A 15,619-nucleotide genomic window follows, 5' to 3' on the forward strand; every position below is an offset into this window, starting at 1 on the left:
AAATGATTTCGGACAACTCCGCCACAAGCAGCATTGTTGTTGATGGAAAAGTAGGAACCATCAACATTAATCTTGATTATACTTTCAGGAGGGGGGTACCAACGAACAAAACACCCTGTGGAGTTAGTGACTTGCTTTGGTATGATGAGGTTATGTAGGGCTCTTTTAATCTCAGAGCTCCTCACTTTAATGGACTCTGCCACGGCTGCTGGGTTAGTGATAATTCCTTCAAAGATGAATTTGTTGCGGAAGTACCATAGGGAAGAAATCGCAACCCCAAAGGTGCAAGGCCACTCATTTGTCTTGGAGAGGTTGTGAATGAGCCAATCGTGTCTGCCAAGACTGTAAAACTCTTTCACTTGGTCTTTAGGTTGAAGAAATTGCCATACAAGAGAGGCAAAAGAGCAATCTCTTAGCACATGTAGACTTGTTTCCTCATTTATGTGACATCTTGGACACTGATCATTGTGTGTTAGGTGTCTTCGTTTCCTCTCTATGTTGGTCAAGATAGCATCATGCGCCACTAGCCAGATGAAGGATTTAATCCTTTCAGGTCCCTTCCAGCTCCATGCAAGCTTGAACACTCGATCATGTGACACCTGGTCATTTTGAATGGCGTGGTAGGCTGTTTTTAAGCTGAATGATCCGTCCGAAGAGGGTGCCCAGGCTATATAATCCTCCGATCTCCAAGGGGATGGTGGAACAAGGCTCATTATCTTGCTAATCACATCATCTGGCAGCCACTCCTTTAATCTGGTAACATCCCAGCCGCCTGAAACCGAAAGGACATCAGTTAGAGATATATTTAAATCGACTTCATTAATTACCTGTAATGTCTGTTGGCTCAATCTTCCAATGTTTGGGACCCAGTTATCTGTCCAGAACTTAATTTGAGAGCCATCACCAACTCTCCACACTATATTTTTTTCCACATCTTGCCAAGCTGAGCAGATCCCTTTCCAAAGGTTTGATTCACTGCGTCTTCTCTCAACTTGTGGAATAATGTCATTGCCACATTTGTATTTTGCTCTGAGAACTCTTGCCCATAAGGAATCTTTGCTTTCAATAAGCCCCCAACCAGCTTTCATCATATACGCGTGGTTTAGGTCCTTTGCATGCCGCAGTCCTAGACCTCCCGACTGTTTCGCTTTAGTAATGGTGTTCCAATTCAGCAAATGCACTTTTTTTGAGTTGTCTGTCTCACCCCAAATAAAGTTCCTGCATTTACGGTCAATGGCATTACAAGTAGATATAGGTAAAATAGCAGATTGCATTGTATATGTAGGAATAGAAGATAGAGTTGATTTCACCAGAGTAGTTCTTCCTGCGAGAGAGAGGGAAGACGCTTTCCAACTGTTAAGCCTTGCATTTAGCTTGCTTTCAATCTCTTTATATGTATTTTTGGTGACCCTAGAATGAATTATTGGAACACCTAAGTACTTTCCAAGATCCTCAGTTCTTGCGAATTGTAGCTTATCACTAATCTCAGTTCTAATGTTGTAACTGACATTCTTGGAGAAGAAGATCCTTGTTTTATCCTTGCTAACACGCTGTCCTGAACTAGCACAAAAAGCTTCTAAGACTCTGTGGATGACATCAGCCTGCTCCATATTCTCTTCCGCAAATAGAATAAGATCATCTGCAAAGCAAAGGTGTGAAAGCACAGGGCCGTCCTTGTTGAGCCTAATAGGCTTCCAGAAATTGTTGTCAACCGCCGCTTGAATAAGGTGAGATAGCCTTTCTAGGCATAGAACAAAAATATATGGAGACATTGGATCTCCTTGGCGAATGCCTCTGGTTGGACGAAATTCATCCAGCATCTCTCCATTCCAAAGCAATCTCATTTTGGTGGTTGAGATGCATGAACAGATTAGCTCAATGAGATGAGAGGGGAATCCAATATCAATAAGAGTTTCTTTAATAAAACGCCATTTGAGTCTGTCGTATGCCTTTTCCAAGTCAACCTTGATAGCCATCCAACCTTTGTTGCCCTTCTTACTTCTCATAGAATGTATGACCTCCTGTGCAATAATGATATTATCCGAACTCTGCCTTCCGGGAACAAAACTGCATTGGTTTGGACTAACTAGTTTCTCCATAATTTTCCTGAGCCGCATGGAGATGATCTTGGTCACCATCTTATAAGAGACATTGCAAAGACTTATTGGGCGCATTTGTTTCAGATTGACAACCGGCTCCACTTTTGGGATAAGAGTAATTAGAGTCTCATTAATATCTTCCACCTGCTCAGGATGGCTAAAAATATTCTCAATTAAAAAACACAGATCAGCCCCAACTTTATCCCATTGACTCTGGTAAAAAATAGCATGTATACCATCAATACCAGGTGCTTTCAAACCCCCCATTTTAAAAATAGCCTCTTTTATTTCCATATGAGTTACCCTGCCCCCTATGATATTTATATCATCATGGTTAAGAGCAGGAAAAGAGTTATTCATAATATATGGAACATCAGGACAATCATCATTGAATAAATCAAAATAAAAAGCAGATGCCATTTGTTCTAAAGCAAGTTTATTAGATACCCAGTTACCGTCATGATCTTGGAGGGACTCTATTTTGTTCTTCCTTCTCCTTGCCATGGTGGATCCATGAAAGTATTTTGTGTTGCGATCCCCGCACTGAATCCACTTGACTCTTGACTTCTGAAACCACAGAATTTCTTCTTGAGCCAGAATTTCTTCATACTCTCTCCAAAGGTTAGCCTGAAGCTCATGGAGATATGAGGAATTGTTGATCTGTAATTTATTTGAAATTCCTTGTAACCTGCGCAAAATCTTACTCTTTCTTTTAAGAATATTTCCAAACACATCAATATTCCATTTTTTAAGGCTTGTCCTAAAAGCATTCAGACCGTTATTCCAAGAATCTTGTATCTTCCAGTTACTATTAACCATATGGGTGAAATCCGGATGTGATAGCCAAGCTGCTTGAAACCTGAAAGGGCGTCTTTGTTTGTTCTCTTGTCGATCATTTGTTAAGTGGAGACATAAGGGGCAGTGGTCCGATTTGAAGCTAGGCAAGTGTTTAATGTGAGCAGCAGGGAAGATGATCTGCCATTCAAGATTGCTTAAGCCACGGTCGAGTCTCTCAACCAAGTTTCCACGCTTCCAAGTAAACGGCCATCCCGAGTATCCCAAATCAAGAAGGCCACAATCAGATACGCAGGCTTGAAAATCAGGGCATGCTCCTCTGCTGTTGCTATTGGACCCACCGTGACGCTCATGATCATGTAACATGGCATTAAAGTCTCCAATAAGGCACCATGGCAAGTTAATCTCATTGTGTATTGATCTAATATCATCCCACAGGTAGTTCCGATTAATTCTCTGGGGACTGCCGTAAATCGCTGTTAAAAGCCAGTACGGCAAGGACCCAGACTTGACTTTCATATGCACCATCTGAGAATTGTGAGCAAGAATATCAACTTTCCATTTGCTTTTATCCCATAGACACCAAATACCACCAGATTGACCTCTTGCTTCCTCAATATAATGACCATCGAAACCCATTTTTTTCCAAACCGCTTCACCTCGTTGTCCACTAATATGAGTTTCTAATAAAATGCAGAAACTAGCATTAAACTCTTTTTTGATATCTCTGATGAGGGTAGAGAAAGCCTTCCCCCCCGCACCTCTACAATTCCAGGCTATAAGATTCATAGATAACTAGACAAGGAGAGACAGAGGATAACTAACCCATTATTGAACATGGGCAGACGCCCCGTGCCCATCACTTGATGAGTGTACCACCACATCCTCCATGAATTGATCAGGTGGCTTTTCCTCTGAATTTTTTGGTTTCCTGCTATCGGGAGATGGACCTCTCTCTTTTGGAATATGGCCAGGAACTTGGGTGATGAAACTGTTTGTCACTACATGTGATTCCATGAACTTTTCATGTGTTTTGGATTCTTCATAGATCTTCCATTGCTCCTTTTGGATTCTTCTCATGTCTTCAAGCATTTCAAGTTCCATGGCTGCAACATTAGAATCCCTGGAGGAGGAAATTCCATGTTTTGAAATTGCCATTTGGGGTTGCTCCTTTTGGATTCTTCTCATGTCTTCAAGCATTTCAAGTTCCATGGCTGCAACATTAGAATCCCTGGAAGAGGAAATTCCATGTTTTGAAATTGCCATTTGGGGGTCCGAAGTGGCATGTTCTTGTTCGGTCTTCTTAAAAGAAACCTTGGGTCCTTTTTCAACTTTAGTGGGCCTATCTTTTTTAAGTGTGCCTTTTTTAATCACCTTCCCAGCTCCTTGTCTTAAGATCTGGTCATGGGCTTTTATGGATGGCCCATTTTCTTTTTGTTTTGCTTGCTGATGGGACCCATTTTTCATAGTGCTTGGTTGGTCATTCCCTTTAGATTTGTTATTGCCATGCAATCCTTGCATATCATCCAAACCTTCCTCCAATAGAACATTGAATCTGGACCCTGATTCTTCTCCCTGGGTAGCGCTATTATATTCTTCTTCCATATTATTCAAGGATTCCTTACCATAATAATTACTCTTTTGGTTAGTCGCATATCTCTCCGATTTCCTTCTAAATTGCTTCCTTACCATCATCCAGGGCCCAAAATTTGGGGGGCTTTGATCATATCTCCTTTGATTTTGTTCACCGGATTTTATGCTATTTTCATTCTGGTCCTCATTCAATGCAATGATTTTCTGTTCATCAGATCTGCTCCCGTCTCCTCGGGACCCCGAGACGCTGCCTCCTTCCTCCGCATCCTCCGACGGTTCACTACATTGTTCTGAACGGTGACCATAAAGACCGCACTTGAAGCAAATAAGGTGTAGACCTTCATATTCAATATTGAGAATACTCCCAAGAACAGAAATTCTGGGGACTAACTTTTTAGTGAGGTCAATCTCAACACATATTCTGGCAAACCTTCCTCTCGAATGAATAGACGTAGCTCTATCTATTTTCAACATCGTACCAATGGCCGATCCCACTCTCCATAGAAAGCGATGGTTGTACAGCTCGATCGGGAGATTCGGTATGCGTATCCAAGCCGCTATTTTGCGAACTGCTTTCTCAGATTCCAGAAAAAAAGGCCTCCAACGTTGGACAATTAAATAATGCCCAGCTACCATCCAAGGTCCTCCCGTCAGTGCATGCGAATAGTCATCTTCATCTGAAAAATGAACCAAAAAATAATCACGATCCATATCAATAACATTAATCGTACCTTTTTTGACCCAATCTCTCTTTAAACGTTGCTCCATGAAGCCTAAGTTGACTCTCTTTCCCAAGACTTTAACGATGAGGGATGCTCGCCACAGTTTACACCATTCCTCGAATTCTTCTTGGGTTACTTTGATAGTGGGGCAAGGATCAAAAGATTTCTCCTTATCAGAGTGATCGTCGCTATCTTTATACCATCTATCCTCCGGATTTGGAGAATCTTCATCCGTTTGTTCATGGAGATCCATATCATCTTCCATTGTAGGACCAGACGGTTTCAGCAAAGATTCCTTATATGTAGCTTTGGACCTCACTATGGCATTTTCAGTGTTCTCATGGGGAATCTCCATATCATCACTTGGTTGATTCAAATCCATTTCGTCGCGTGTTTTAACTTTTTTGGTGCTGCGTTGCACCAGATCTTCTTCTTCCGTTGAAACCCTAGGAGAATTCTCTAAGGATTCCATTTTTTTTCGTAACTATTCTTTAAATTATAACTTGCAAATTGTAAATGATTTTGGGGGGGGCGTAGTTGTATATCATTTCATTTAATGGTTGATATAGTGTACACTGTACACAGCGTAGTTGTATATCATTTCATTTACTTGTCGACCGTAATTTCAACACGCTTTAACCTTGCTTCTACTTATTCTGCGTACAGGCAGGAGAGGATTTCATTCTACATTCAAATCCTACTGGGAGCACGATGGTTGAAGTTGTTCCGCATATCATCACTACACTAATGGAAAGGATGAGATGTCTAGATGCTTTTGGGAAGAAGATAACCAAAATAAAAGATAGTATCATACGCCATCTCTTACCCATCAAAATGGAGGCAGAACGAAGTGATGGTCCTGCACTCCCTCTTATACCCAATTGGCTAAATGATGTTATGGATGCGCTCACCGATTTGCGGGACTTGCTGGACGATCATGGCATTCCTGCTGACGCTACTCCACTTCCAAAGAAACGCAACATATGTTTTTCTTCATGTCACCTTGCATCTTGTGGCCTACTTCACAATCTGCAGAAAGTCGAAAAGTGGCTACAACCCATCGTAGTTTATGTGACCCCAATGGAGATATACAAAAGAAGCATGTTGACAAAGACGGTTGTGGAAGAAGGAGAAAGAAAGATTGCCGGAAGAGAAAACGAAAACGAAGAAATCATAAATAGGATTTTGTCTTTGACAACAGTTGAAGGTGTTGTTTCGGTGCTTAGGATTGTGGGGATGAAAGGGATCGGGAAAACAGCACTTGCTGAATTAGTTTGCTGTGATATTAGAGTGACAACAAAATTTTCGGTGATATGGATTAGTGGTATTCATGGCAACTCTTATGTTGAGTCTGTCAAGAAAGAAACGATTCGTGAACTAGAGATAGAGGGGAAGGGAATGAAGAAAATTGAAGATCTTAATCCTGAAGAAGCCACGAGAAGAAGTAGATTCCTTCTAGTGCTGGATGATTTACGAAGCGAGAACCATGAAGAACTGCTCAGTTTGCGTAGAGAACTGAGGGAGGTTCCTGGCTCATCTGGTGGTGTAATCCTTGTAACCACGCAGAATAGTTTAGGGCCCCCCAAGCTGGTCCGATATACTTTGAGACTAGACATTCTGGGAGAGGAAAATTGTTGGGCTTTATTTGAGAAAGTTATAGGAGGAGTTTCAAGTGAATCAAAGACCAGTGATGCCCAAAAGAAGTTGATTAAAAAGTGCCGGGGAGTCCCTGCAGCAATAACAAAATTGGCAACAATGTTGAAGACTCGTGAAGCAATTTCTGAAGCAGACATAAAGAATTTGGAGCTGGAATTCATGCAGGAGATGAAGACGATGTACTACGATGAGCTCCCCTCCTGGCATCTGAAACAATGCTTTGCTTATTTACCATTTATATTCCCTAAGGCAGGTCAAGCAGTCAAGGTTGAGACACTAGTTCAGCTTTGGATGGCAGAGGGATTTTTGGGCCCATTCAATTCTTCTTCTCAACCAGAAGAATTGGGAATTAGCATTATAAAAGAATTCTGTCGCAGATCAATCCTTTCCGTTAGAGAAGACCAATTTGGCAGCATTACAGATTGCGGCATGTATAACCCGCTATTGCTTGATCTGTCAAGATTCGTAGCCGGCGAGGGCCACTGCTACATGGATGACCGTGGCGAGAGTGTCATGCAAACTGTCCGTCGAGTGTTTTTAACTCAAGACTTTGATTTTTCAAATGGGATTCCCGAACCCCTCAATAAAACTAAGAAACATTTGCGTACCATTCTCTTCCCCCTACCAGGTAACAACGACTGGTCCTCACGAATTCCACATGATGTCACATTAAGCCTGTCTGCATGTGATGCGATTTTCCGTGCGTTCGAGAGTTTGCATGTGTTGGGCCTAGCAGATTTAGGCATGAGGATGCTGCCTAGTTCAATTGGAGAGTTAAAGCTCTTAAGATACCTCAACCTATCTCATAATAACATGGACAAACTTCCCGCTTCCATTGGAAAGCTAAAGCGCTTACAGACATTAAAACTGTCCCATTGCCATCAACTCAAAAAGTTGCCTGATGAGGTACAGCATTTAGTGAATCTCAAGCATCTGGAGCTAGAGGGGTGCCTGCATCTGGCACACATGCCGTCAACATTGGGGAAGCTAACAAAGCTTGAGAAATTGTCCCATTTCACAGTCAGCAACAACAATTGCAAGCACAAGCAATTGCAAGGTTTTGCAGAATTGATGAATCTTAAAAACTTAAGGGGGAAGTTGGAAATTCTACACTTGGAGCGCTTCAAATTTGAGGAACCACGGCATGTTGGGCGTGCCTATTTGAAAGACAAAGAGCATCTTTGGGACATCAGTCTGAAATGGAGTCATGATGATGATAACAATAACAAAGACAATGAAAAATCACTGCTGGATCGTCTTGAGCCACATCCAAATCTTCAAGGATTATCTATAAAGGGATATAGAGGTACAGCATTTTCAACTTGGCTCTCGTCCCTCAAAAATCTTGTTAGCTTTACTTTGAACAACTGCTCCATGTGCACATCTCTCCCTGCATTGAACGGATTCCCTAATCTTAAAGTTCTCAGACTTGAGAGGTTGGACTCTTTGAAATACATAACAGATGGAACCAAAGGCAGCCCAGAACTGGGGTTAGGCATGCTAGATTATTTGTCGATATCAGATTGCCCAGAGCTCACAAGTTGGTGGAGGCCTAGTGAAACCGCTCACAACAATGCCATATTATTTAGCTCGTTGTCAATTTTGGATGTCAAATACTGTCCAAAACTAAGTTCTATGCCATTGTATCCCAATCTTGACGTGAGGCTGATTTTGGAGGGTTCCAGCATGAGAACGTTGTTGGACACCATAAATTATAGGTCAACTTCAGATCCTGCTCCTCCCCTCTCCAGATTGATACGGTTAAAAATTAACAACGTAGAGGAAGAGTCTTATCCACCGAATAACTGGCTAGAAAACTTTGTCTCCCTCCAATATCTTTGGATCAGTGAGAAAATGTCAGTGGTCAAAAGTTTCAGACATCTTCGCTCACTTCACACCATGACCATCACAAACTGTACAGGAGTGGACTTACTTAGTGAGGAATGGGATGGTCTCAAAATGCTCCGGCATCTGACAATACAGGAAGTTGCTAAGCTGAAATCTCTTCCATCAGGAATCAAACATCTTACATTTCTAGCTGCTCTATGGATCGTCGGTTGTCCTGAGTTAGAAACTTTGACAGAGGAAATAGGCAATCTCAAATCCCTTAATAATCTTTACATTGAAAATTGCCACAAGTTACGTTCGCTTCCCAAAACAATGATCCAACTCGAATCACTAAAAAATTTAGTGATTAGGAGCTGCCCATTGTTGTTGCCAAGGTGCCAAGAAGGAACCGGTGATGACTGGCCACAGATCAGGCACATCAAAGATATCTACTTGGCTGGCACTTCTGAAGTCTTTGAGTAATAACATCAATCAAGTCCAAACTGGTTCGGCTAATCGGCCTCTTGGGTACTTGACAAAAGACTTGCCCTAAGCCTCTAATAATCTCTCTCTCCCTCTAAAAGATTGGTATAGTTATGCAGTTTTGCTACTTCTTTCTTCAGTTTTTGTTCATACAAGTATTACACCTCGGGCATTGGTTGGGTATTCCAAATCAACCTGAATTTCAACCTTCATTCAGGTGTAGGTATAATTTATCATTTTCTTTGCTCCTTCTAAACTTTACTGAGAGTTACTAATTAATGTTACCGAGCCATAATTTTTGTGCTACTTATACTCTTTGGATCAAACTTTCACTGTGATCAGGAATCCAGCTATTGGTTAGAATCAGATGGAACTAGATGACTTTTCTGGGTAAGATAAAGATTTGGTGTCTACCTTTGATGTCATGTGTTTGTATTAAAGGCTAAATAAAGAAGGACAACAACCTTCGTTTTATTATTCAAAGAAAAACTTTTGAGATACATTTCTTTACATTTTATATGTTATGATTCTCTTTAATCAATTAAGGTTCGTGCAGATTATTTATTTAGCGGAATAACAAGGATATGGAAATTATCAATATGTACTCTGGATCCACAATTGACATGAGTCAGCATAATTACTTTCTAGAACTTTGTATCAATAATTATTCTATAGTGTGTAGAGAATAACATAACGTGCAGAACCCTAAACAAGGTATCAAGTGCAACATACACCATACTCTCAAATCGTTCAGTTTTGTGAAACCACAGTCACGTTTCTTCCACTCATCAACACTGAAGCATCATCAACAGTTCTAGACGCTTATTTTCACAGGATAGAGTTGTCATTTTGCAACACCATAAATCCCTAATCACACAATGAATAAAATAGAAACCAAGATTCGTAATATAGCTCCCAGTTTTAGAACTAGGGAGAACTTTCTTAAATCCACCCGTTATTTGCTCTTCTAGCTGTGTCCTGTGCATACCTTTCAGTGCAGAACAAAGGTTCTTACTTCTTAGAAAGAGTTGCACAAAACAGGTTTCTTTTCTTTCCTTTCCTTTTTCTCTTTTCCAGACTTGGTTTGGTATAGTCTGCTTGATTAAGTTCAAACAGTTATTTTATACCACCCATGCAAAAGACAAAAAGGTTCTTATTTAGACAAAAATTACTTGATTAATCTATCAATTCTGTTTCTATGTGACTATGAATATATGATGTGTAATGCTTCACCAAATTGAATAGAAATTAGGAAAAAGCATGGCATTGATACTGCCATACTGGCAAGAGATAAAATCACTTAAACATTACTATGAACACAATTATATATGTCTTCCAAAACAAATAGTAGCACGTGTAAAAAGTAGAAAGTAAACAAAACATTAAGAAGCTGAAGAGACTATATATATCATTCAAGCAAGAGTGTCCTGATTGCTAATTGCTAAGGGACTACTTTTCCTAATTGCTAAGAATGTGTTTTAATGCATTATAGAGACAGAGATAAAACACAAGGAGGCCATTTAGATAAAGATGTCTAAAACGTCTATTTTAAAGATATTTTCATGTTGTGTTTTAATTGGTTTTTGTATAATTTATTCGTTATTTTTCATCACATATTATTAAATTTCTCAAAAGATTTTCTTTTCAAAAACAATAAAAAATATTTAATTTAGAGTAACACAAAAAAGGTAATAGATTAACTATTAGATTTTTTTTTAGTCACCAAAAAAAAACCTATTAAATTTTTTTTAAAAGATTATTTACAAAAAAAAATATATCACATTCATCAATATATAAATATATATATATATAAATATATATATATATATAACAAGCTCTTAAAATTTTTATAAATAAAAAAATAATTAATTTTTATTCATATAATATATAAAACAATTACTATATTATTATTATATTATAGATTAAAATTTACTAATTTAAATTTTGTTTTTATTTTTAATATAAGCATTAGAAATAATAATTTTTTTATAACAAGATGTAATGTGACAAAATATATATAATATTAATTAGTTTTTAAAAAATTCTGAAAAGATGATTTTTTTTCTATAAAGTGTTATTAAAAAATTAACATTATAAAAACTAATTTCAACCAATATGATATAATAGGTTATTAAATATATTTAATACAAAACACATTGAATATAAATTTTTATTGAGTTTAAATTTTAAATAATTTTTAATTGAATTTCGAATATTTTTATTTTAAAGAGTTAGAATATTTTAACATCATTTTTTTGTATCTTTTTAATTGAGTCTTTGATTTTTTAAATTATAAACCTTATTTATAATTAAGAGTAATGTTTTAACACCACCAATTAGTCACACATATAAAAATACAAGAACAATTCTATTGTCATAATTATAATCTAACTTTATAAGCAATACAATACAATGAAACTATATATAAGTAATATAACTAAATTTTATCTACATCTATAATCACATTTCATAAATAATATAATTAAATTATATTTATATTTATAATTAAAATATGAATAAAAATACAAAAAATATCAAGATAGTTAATTTTTTTCGTTCATAATTTTTTTTATTATTTTTGTTGTGAAAAGTTAAATTATTTTAATAATTAATTACTTTTTAAAAAAGATAATTGAATAACACAAAAAAGTCTTATTAAGAGTAATTTATTTAGAGGAATGCTAGGTGGCCAGCAACTTTTGGGATTTATAGTCATCAAATAGCCATCAATGAGGCTTTTAATGGTGTGAGATTTCATCCAATGGTTCACTCTTCTTTGCTGGTTACATGCTGGCCAGAATTTGATAAAGTTGCTGTCTCCCTAGACTTTTCCATTTATTTATATATGATTAAAAAATAATTGAATAATTATATACGGTAAAAAATTAATATTATTAAAAAATAAAATTAAAATTTATTTTAAAATTAAAAATAAAGTTTATTTAAACATAAAATTAAAAATCATATTTTTTTTTTTCAAAATTTATCTACGAGTAACTCTATAAATATTTTATGAAGAATAAAAATATTAAATTCGTACTAAAATTTATTCTAATAAAATTTATTTTTATTCTACTAAACGTTAAATAAACTATTGAAAAGAATTTTATTTCCTCCATTAGAGAAGAATAATAAACTTCCATACTTCCATTATGTTATGGCAATAATTTGGACTGTTATTTTTTAATGTACATAATAATAATAATAATAATAATAATAATAATAATAATAATAATAAAACAAGTATATCACAGTAAAAAAAGAAGCACATCACCAAATAATTTATCATCCGAATTATATATGAATCAAATTGATAATATCAGGGCTAACACTACAAAAATCGATGCGATAACAAGGTTAGGGACTTACAAAACTTTTCTTAAGATCATAGAAAAAAAACATTTATATTTTTGTGATATATAAAACAATTATCATATTATTCTTATTATTATTACAATATATATATATATATATATATATATATATATATATATATATATATATATACTTAATATACTACAACTGGGTTTTCCCCCAGCTAATAAGGGTGACGTGTCACTCTCTTGTGAGTCTGTTTTCCCTCCAAAACGAATAAAATTTTTCATCTATTCTAAATTATTTATTATAATTATATTATTATATTATATTTAATATTTAATGAATAATATATAATTATACTAATTTAAGAACATATCTTCATTATAATTATATCAAATCAATATTTAATGCACTATTAAACTGCTTATCAATTATAATGCGTAATTACTGTACATAATAACAAATTGCCTTAATAGTAATTAATTTACCTATTTATTTTTGTTTTACTAAGGTCTATAAATAGTGTTTTTCTGTCGTACATACATCTAAATTATTTGAGAGTCAGCTCATAATTTTATATTTAATATTTTTTTTACTACTTCATAGAATAAGAATGTGTTCTTCATTTTTTATTGAAGTTGATCTTTTTAAGGTACAATTTATAATTTTTTATAATATTTTTCATATACTCATTCTATTATATTATTCTTTTAATAATTTATTAATTGTTGTTACTCTAAGTTGTTCTTATCGTCTAATGTTCCAATTCAATTGTCTTTTACCACAATCGTTTACAATGCATCACATCTATAAAATACCTCATCGAGTTGTCTTCACTGATTCGGATTCCAACTACATGGATGTAAGCGTTCAAAGAAGGGGCAATAATTTCTACTTTACCGAATGATTGTTGGATCTACTCACCTATTATGACCAACCTAATGGAATATGGTTAAAGGAGGATGAGTAAATTATTATAATTTTAATTATTCGATTAAAATTGTAATATCAGTTGTGATATTTTAATTATTAATGCATTATTAAACTACTTATCAATAATTTTAATTATCTAACATTTGTAATTTATTTTTATAATTAAAATAATTAAAATTAAGTAGATCGTTATTAAACTACTTATCAATAATTTTAATTATCTAACATTTATAATTTACTCATCCTCCTTTTTTATCAAATTATTATAATTATTCGGTTGCATAATTTCTCATTAGATTCACCATCCTAAATTGGTCAATTTGGTTTTTTTTTTCTTTTTTTTTTAATTGCTCTTATTGCAGCAAGTGTCCTCAGATTTTTATTGTGAGCTGCAAAATAAATGTCCCAAACTCTCAATACTTTTGTCATCCTTTTCGTTGTGTTTTTAACTCTGTTGATGTACTATTAATTTTAAATTTGTACGAATTTTAAATGTTGATACTTACGATATTATTTCAGTTGGTTGTCGTTACGAGAATGACTTTATACTATACGTGACTAAAGATTAGAATAGATTCAATATTGTTTAAGTAATTTTGGTTTTAATATTAGTATTTGATTAAATTATAATTAGAGCATTTTAAATTATTGCCTCAATTTATATATTATGATTATTTTTCGTGGATGTACTATTTTTAAATAATTTAATAATTAATAAAATAAAGTGGTGTCAAGTATATTATTTAAGTTTATTTTTATTCTTTATTTTTTTATTGGTATTTTCGTTATATTTGACAAAAAAAACTCTACCTAAATATATAGTTTTTCGTTGTCCTAAGCACAATTTAGTTGCCAATAAAAACCGATTTTATCTATAAAAAATAATGAAACATGTATCTTTTGATATTATATTAATATAGTAAGTAAACATTATGATATAATAATATCTTTAATTGCATTATAATTGTCTCATAAATAATATATGATTATATTATTTTAGAAAAAAATTTTCATTATAATTATATCAAATCAATATTTAATTATGATAAAATATGTTAATTATAGTTATATCATAAAATTATAATAATTACGATAGTTATGTTATATATTTTAATCATTTATGTAAGTAAATAAATTAGAAAACAATCAAATTAAATCATGACGGTAAATAAATAATATAGAATATTATTATATATTTAATTGCATTATAATTAGCTCATATGAATAATGTATGATTATATTATTTTAGAAAAATATTTTTATTATAATTATATCAAATCAATATTTAATATATTATTTAAATCTAACTTTTATATAACAATAATATTATATATATTTATATATCACTTTTTTAAACTCATTCTTACAAATATATATTGGCATATAATTAATATAGATAACATATATACTTAATAAATATCTTTATTAAATTAATTATAACGATTAATACAAGATAATCTCATAAGTATAACCTGATTATAGCAAGAATTTTCATAAAAATAATTGACTACTAATTTGAAAATAATTGATATAGTTAAATTGATACAACCTATAAGATTGAGAATATGTAGCAATTATAGCAATTATTATATCAATTATAATAATCATTTACGTGACTTCATATACAGTAATTTTTTATTATAATTGTTACATAATTACTGTTGAATATTATTTAATTTTAGATGTTTTATAGGTAATATTCATTATCACATGAATTATTATTCAATAATAATAATAATTTTGAATTTATATAATTGGTAAAATTCTAATTCTCATTCGTATGTAATAATTTTACTAGTATGTATTCACAATTTTAGTCAATAATAATAATAATAATAATAATAATAATAATAATAATAATAATAATAATAATAATAATAATAATAATAATATATGGACATCGAATTAATTAATTAACAAATTGAATTTAGCTTATGGAATTTTATTTTCTACTCAAATTTTTAATCATTAGTGATTTTATTTTTAATATTTACAGTAAATTTTGACTATAAAAAGAAAAAAAATTAGTATTGATTGTTTCCTATTTTATTTATTTACAGTCATAATTAAATTTGATATAATTATAGTAAGTCTCTATAATTATAGTAATATAAAACTGCTTCATATATAACAATAATATTATACATATTTATATATCTCCACTTTTATCTCTTTTTTCAGAATTTTGACATA

General features: G+C 33.5%; 1 protein-coding gene across 6 annotated transcripts in view; it reads left to right on the top strand.

Moving 5' to 3' along the window:
- The window catches only part of LOC112797356 (putative disease resistance RPP13-like protein 1), a 28,567-nt gene extending 18,824 nt beyond the window's left edge, over nt 1–9,743 (top strand). For 2 of the 6 annotated variants that reach the window (XM_072235995.1, XM_072235994.1), the window contains exon 11: nt 5,876–9,743. In XM_072235995.1, the coding sequence (XP_072092096.1) occupies nt 5,876–9,175 (3,300 nt within the window). In that variant the 3' untranslated portion in view covers nt 9,176–9,743. The remainder of the gene's footprint in view (nt 1–5,875) is intronic. The other 4 variants (XR_011881401.1, XR_011881402.1, XR_011881403.1 and 1 more) reach the window with 4 other exon arrangements.
- The last annotated feature ends 5,876 nt before the right edge of the window (nt 9,744–15,619 follow it).

This window comes from Arachis hypogaea, chromosome 4, assembly GCF_003086295.3.
Source record: "Arachis hypogaea cultivar Tifrunner chromosome 4, arahy.Tifrunner.gnm2.J5K5, whole genome shotgun sequence".
NCBI classification, from domain to species: Eukaryota; Viridiplantae; Streptophyta; class Magnoliopsida; order Fabales; family Fabaceae; genus Arachis; species Arachis hypogaea.